A 6,509-nucleotide genomic window follows, 5' to 3' on the forward strand; every position below is an offset into this window, starting at 1 on the left:
TAGTAAGTTACCTTGAGCTGCTCTGCTCTACTCACCTGCCATGTTTAATAGAATTTATTTTCCTACAAAAACAAGTCTTAGAAAATTAACTTGTATGTCTTGGGCTCCTGAAGCACTTCTGTAAGGCAATATGGAATACTCCTTACCTCTTATTTTAATTCTTAGGGAACTTGAGGAGAGCAGCTTCTAGGATCTGTGCTCTTTGCCACCTAAAATATACACTTGAATACATGTAGATTTGTATGCATATAACACATATTCTATAAGCAGACATAAAACCTTTCTCTATTAGCTTGTCAGTTAACTATAATTTAAAACATTGGTTTCCTGTTACGTAGGCTTAAGTCTAGTGCAGCGTTTAAGGCCTGATTTCAAACGAAAGTATTCGTCAATGTTTGAAGATGACACCGTGACAGAGTACATCTACCACTGTAATGTGCAGACTCCAAGGTAAGGGTTAGGATTCTAAATTTACTGTGTTGGTGTTTTACACTTTTCTTCTTTGAAAACATGTGAATAGTCTAGGAGATTTTTATCAGTAGTTAACTGACTAATACTTCTTAATTTACTCATGTATTCATGGAGTGCCTAGTATGTAAAACATTGTACTGGATGCCGATGAGAGACTAATAAGCAGGATGTACTGTCTTCCCCAAAAGTGCTTATGGATAAGTTGAGGAAGTTTTGGTCCTGGGTACCTCTAGAAGGTAGCTGGAGTTGAGAGAGAAAGAAGAATTTCAAATAAAACAGCATTTCCAAACTGAGTATGCATGCTCTACAAAAAAAGGGCAACAGGATTAAACAAAAGTAAATGGTTTCCTGTACCGTGTATCTTCTTAGAAACTTTTGCTATGCCAAAGGGTATTAAGTCTTCCAAGTGCATGGGAGATGCCAGTCAGCATGGTTCCAGTTCACATGATGACTGCACCCCTCTTTTGCTGAGCACTTTTTAATGACCCTAGATCAGCATGACAAACACTAGTGTAGTGGGTGAAGAGTAAGTGAGGGCTGGAAGATGGGGAGGGGGGTTTTGCAGGTATTTTGACAGTGATTAGAAGAGGGAAGAAAGAGGGAGGGAGGGAGGAAGAGCCTGTGAGCATGGTAGCCACAGGGAGCAAGAGGGCCAAACAAAGGTGTTTCCTATTTTTTAAAATACATGACTTATGGACATTAGGTACAAGACACCAGTGGAGAAAACAGCCTGAAGATAGTGGGGAGCTAGAAGGAGCCTGGAAGACAAGACCCTGCAGTTGCTAGGGAGAGGGTCAGGCACCAGTTCTCCAGTTCTCATGCTTCATGGTGTACCAGAATTATTGGGGGAGCTTGTCAAAGATAGGATTCTTGAGCCCTGTTTCTAAGACTGATTCAGTGATCCTGGGCTGCATGTTTAACAAGTGCTTCAGATGACTCCAGTGTAGGTGGGCCATGGGCCATACTGCAGAACCTGGAGGCGGTACCTCAGCCTTTCCAAGGTGGAGACTCGGGTGCAAGGCCGAGAGGCGAGGTACAGAGCCAGCCTCCCTCACTTTTGGCAGAGAACACGCACGCCTGCTTTATTAAAGTGCCGAGGCTGTGGCAGCTATTGGGGTGGATCGATAGCCTTAGTCTTTTTAATAAAGTAGGTTAGAGGTTCTCTGCCAACAGTGAAGGAGGCTGGAAAGGTTTGGAGTCCTGAAGAGATTGACGTTTTGTGACTCACTAGGCCATTGGGTCTGGTGGATTAGGACTTCACACTCCACTGACTTGTTCCCACAGTTTTTAGTGGTCCCTTCCAGGTACATCATCTGTTTTCCTGCTTGGTCTCCATGCTTTGTTCTTCACTTACATTTCAGGATTACGTGTGCCTGTGTAGTGCTAGTTTGTTGTCTTTCTTGTGGTAGAACTTGAATTCTTCATAGCAGGCAATTCAGAGTTGTGCCGAGTACTGCAAGGAAACAGAAGTGACAGCACAGTGGATCTATCCTGGGAGTTTGCAAAGTGTTCTGTGTTCTTTTGTGTGATGATCCGTCAGGTGTGGGCACAGGAGAAGACACAGAGGCTCAAGAAAGCAAAGTTTATTATACTCACAAGTCCTAGAGAGAGGGGGGGTCACTGAGTGCCATGAACGGTTACAGGGAAGCACCAGATTGTGGTCAGGTGAGAGAAAACACAGTGAAGGGAAAGTTGAGGCCAGAACTTTTATTGGGTTCTTCAGGAAAGGCAAGGCAGGGGCACGGCAGACAGTTCAGGATTGGGTAGTTGAGTAATTTCTGTGGGCTCTAAGATATACGGGTGGTCTGTCATTGCCTGGTACCTGGCCCTGGGATGATTAAGGCAGAGGAATATTGCCTCCTGGATGTGTGGGCAGTGTGGGCAGTACAGAAGAGGCATGGCTCTGGATTGGTTAGTTGGCATATGACAGGCATGTTTCCAGTTGAATCCTTTGCTGTCTCTAAGAATGGATTAGCTTCAGGAGGCACAGTCTCTCCCTAGCCAGAAAGGTTTTTTTAAACAGTAAATGTCTTTATATGCAGAAAATAAAACATGTAAATATACGATCTGCATTTCTTCTTATCTTGGTATTGGTTTTTTACTATTCCAGGTAAAAAGCTGGTGCCATGCACATGTTGAAAAGCTACCTTCTACATTTGAAACAAGTTACAGTGAAAAACATTTTAACTCTCCCCACAGGGAATTTAATAATGATAGAGTTGCATGTTTGATTTAGAAGAGGGTGACTTTTAATCCACTAGAATTTAGAGCATCCTTGTTTATCTAACAAAAGTATGTATCTTCTGTGGGGGTTGTTTCTTATACTTTCTAGTATATTTTCTGTTTAAACTGAGGTTTTTCTTAAATGGGGGAGAAGCTAAATATGAGTATTTTTCATGAAGGTGGGGGTGCAGTACATACTCATCCCCAGAAGTCATATGTGTGTTGTTTTCCTTTTCCTTAAGTGGCGAGACAGCATTCAAAAATATGACTATTCCTTATGGATGGGCAAAAAGGCCAATGCTCCAGCGAATTGGTAAAATGCACCCTGACATTCCAGTTTCGGTGATCTATGGCGCCCGATCCTGCATAGATGGCAATTCTGGTAACAGCATCCAGTCTTTACGACCACATTCATATGTGAAGACAATAGTAAGTGTGTGGCTTAGTTTGGGTTTTCAGTTGTAGGTGGAAGCTGCTGTATTATGTTTGCCTTCAGTGAGGTTTCACTTAGTCCCTGTGCTTTCAGATCTGAGCTAGACCTCCAGCCTCCATCAGGACCTGATGTCACTTGTGATGAGGGACAGGGTTTGACCCACACACATTTTCATGTCCACACTGGTCGTGCCTGTTCCTAGAGCCGTGGCATCTCCGAGGTGGGAGAGGGATATTCCAGTGGCACCTGACCAACTCCCACCTCACAAGGCAACATGTTCTCACTTGGTTCATTTGATCTGCTGGCCCTGACATTATTGGTCAGTTTAGAATGTTTTTTTGCATATAAAATTTTAGTAAGGTCCAATAGATTTTTCTCTTTATTCTCAGATTATTTGATGGAAATACATAAAAGTTACTACAGATCAGTGTCGCTCGTTCTTTTATATTTTATTTCTGTATAGCTGTTCTCGCTTTCACTGCTAAATGTCTTTGCTCATGTGTTTTATTAAATGCTTTTGTTCACTGACCTTCCAACTCCTTTTCCTTTCCCAGGCCATTCTTGGGGCAGGGCATTATGTGTATGCAGATCAACCAGAAGAATTCAACCAGAAAGTAAAGGAGATCTGTGACACTGTGGACTGAGCACACTGAGAAGGATGTGGGAGAGCCTGCTGACTAATAGAGTTCCTCAGTAATACTGCGCAGTCTCCCGTGCAGAGTAAGGAATACAACAAAAGAACCAGCAGTCTTCCTGACTGTACTTCGCACATATTTTCTTTATGAAGTTGCTTGCACATTTAAACCAGCTAGTGCCTTCTAGAAGAATGGCTTTCTTTTCTCCTACACAAAATCGAAATATTCAAGAGTCTCCAAATCTGATAGCTTTAATAAAAGGTTATTTGCCCCTCTGCTGTACTGAAAAATTGTAATTTTTCAACTGAAATTTTTTTCATTTCTATCTAACTTTGCTATGTCAGGTACTTTTTATATTTCAGTCTATATTGCCAATTTAAAAGGTGGTTACTGCATCTATAATTTTATATACTGTAATGGTGCACTTTATTTTCTTTGCCTGTATTTACCATGTCTAATAACTGATATAGTTAATCACAGTTTTGTGTGTTTTTATGTAAAAAGTTATCACTTGTTTAGAATCTTTCACTTCATTTTTGAAATGGAGTGATGAGATAGCATTTTGGCTAAAAAGATGGGAGTTGATCACTAGCATTAATTTTTCTGATTTTCCTCTGTTCTCTATTTCAGCCATGTTCAACATTTTAAATGTGGTCTATCCTGATGTATCTGCAACCACATAATTCCTTGAGATCTTTTATATGTGATATAAATCTATACTTCCAGGGAAACATGACATTAGTATTGAAGTGATTTAAGTACTGAAAAGCCTTAACTAAAAGTCTGTCCTTTCTCCCCCCCTCCCCCCAATTAATACTATTCTTTTCCATGAGCCAGGATGCAGCATAAAGAACAGATGTCCTTCTGAGGGGATATTAAGACTGCTACCTTCCAGTAAGCCGATCATATATTGTCATTAACCTCTAACTCCTGTAGATGGGTGCTAAAACTGGATTCCATTTTTAACCACTAAAACAGAACAATAGGTGGTACTGTTGTGTCTCATGGCACCAGAAATGGGATAGCACTTGGTTGTTGGGTTTTTGTTTTTGAGGTTTGTGTTGATTAAATAATACACATACTTGAAGTTATATTATAAAAGCTATATAAGGTTGATTGAACTATTTGACAATAACTACCATCAAGTGTAACACTTTCTTGCTGTTTTAAAATGAAGAAAACTTCTTTGAAACTGTGAAAATTGCCATGTGATAACTGGCTGCTGAGAAGACCCTCCAAAAAAGAAAATTGAATAAGATTGTCATCAACAAGGCATCTTTGCCTTACGTTTTGCTTCTCTAGGAGAAAGGTGGTTATGTAAATAAAAACAGAGAACTGTTTATATGCAAATAAAGGTTTAATGGTTTTGACTGTTGCGTTTTTAAAATGGTTAATTAGGAAATCTGTAGTTAGGAAATGTAAGGTTGTATCACTGTGGATTAACTGCCAGAAACATCGAACATTCTATTTTCAACATTGTCTTCCCTACAAAGGAATAGGCAAATTATACTGAAGCACAACAGATAGCTTCCCAGCAGTTTGTCTTACTTGGCACCTTAACTATGTTACTGCAAAAGGTAACATGAGAGCCAAGACACGTTCAGATCTCTCTACCTAACAAACAAAAGTAGCCTGTACTTTTTATTTAGTATCTTAGAAGGCTAGCTCCAAACCTTTAAGTGGTACAAATAATTTGGGTAATATTTTTGTATTTTTGACACACTCCCAGTCTCTCTTAATTGGGTAAATGACAGTTTTCATTTGTACAGGAAGGTTTCCACGAAGGAAATTTGGTCTCAGCCCTTGGAGGGAAGTTACTAGTTCACTTAGTAAATGGAGTTTCTGACCACAGGTGTGCCAAGTGATTCAGGAGAAAGTTGTACCCAAATGTCAAGTGGAACTTACTTTCCTACCAACTGATTTTGCTTTATTTGAAAAATATTGTCGTAATTCATTTTAAAAGTTAAATTTTCCCTTGGGTTATAGAATATGTAATTTTGTGAATATTGAGCTAGCAGAAGGTCACAATCCGCAAATTCCTAAAAATACAATGGGTGCTAAATGTTTTCTTAAAAAAATTCTATCACAGTATTTGATCTTTGCTAAATTATACACATGTACTTCAACTTTATTTTACAGAATAAATTTTACTGTGATAGTTGCAACAAGTCAGCTGCTGTATATTTTCTTGAGTTTTTGGTACGGCCCAGTCTGTACGAGTTACTGTAGGACCGTGGATCCAGTGGGCGCAGCAACACTTGCTGGCATTGGGAGGGAAGGCTGCTCTGCGCTGCACTGACCTCCACACGTTGGCTGTTTTGTGTTCACGCAGCCCTTACTGTGACATCCGTGTCCTTCCAAAACTCATTTTCAAAAAAAGTTTGCCTAGAGTTGGTTTCAGAGTATTATTTAGAAAACACTTTTGATGTGTCTCTGTTTATATAGATGTATATTATATGTGTACATAGTTATATACATTACATTTATATTATATATATTTATTCTACATGTACATATAGATGTGTGTATATACATGTATAAAGGGCATACTAGATCCCAATAAAACAAGTTTTTTCCTGTATAAAGGTATTGGAAAAAATAAACAATACTAGCCAGAAGAGCCCTAGAAAAGAACCGTGGGGAAGAAGGGATAACCCTACTGGATATTATAACGTTACTAAGGACAATATGAAATCCGGGAATTTAGTATATGATAACGGAAGCATCTTATTGATGGAGGAGAAGAC

At 39.6% G+C, this 6,509-nt stretch overlaps 1 protein-coding gene across 1 annotated transcript in view; it reads left to right on the forward strand.

The window, feature by feature from the left end:
• Window positions 1-5,922, forward strand: part of ABHD5 (abhydrolase domain containing 5, lysophosphatidic acid acyltransferase) — a 30,714-nt gene extending 24,792 nt beyond the window's left edge. Inside the window, exons 5-7 of the mRNA XM_032409123.1 lie at window positions 339-450; window positions 2,937-3,123; window positions 3,682-5,922. Of these exons, the coding sequence (XP_032265014.1) occupies window positions 339-450; window positions 2,937-3,123; window positions 3,682-3,771 (389 nt within the window). The 3' untranslated portion in view covers window positions 3,772-5,922. The remainder of the gene's footprint in view (window positions 1-338; window positions 451-2,936; window positions 3,124-3,681) is intronic.
• Window positions 5,923-6,509: the final 587 nt, after the last annotated feature.

The sequence above is a fragment of the Phoca vitulina genome, unplaced genomic scaffold (assembly GCF_004348235.1).
Source record: "Phoca vitulina isolate PV1807 unplaced genomic scaffold, GSC_HSeal_1.0 scaffold10, whole genome shotgun sequence".
Taxonomy (NCBI): Eukaryota; Metazoa; Chordata; class Mammalia; order Carnivora; family Phocidae; genus Phoca; species Phoca vitulina.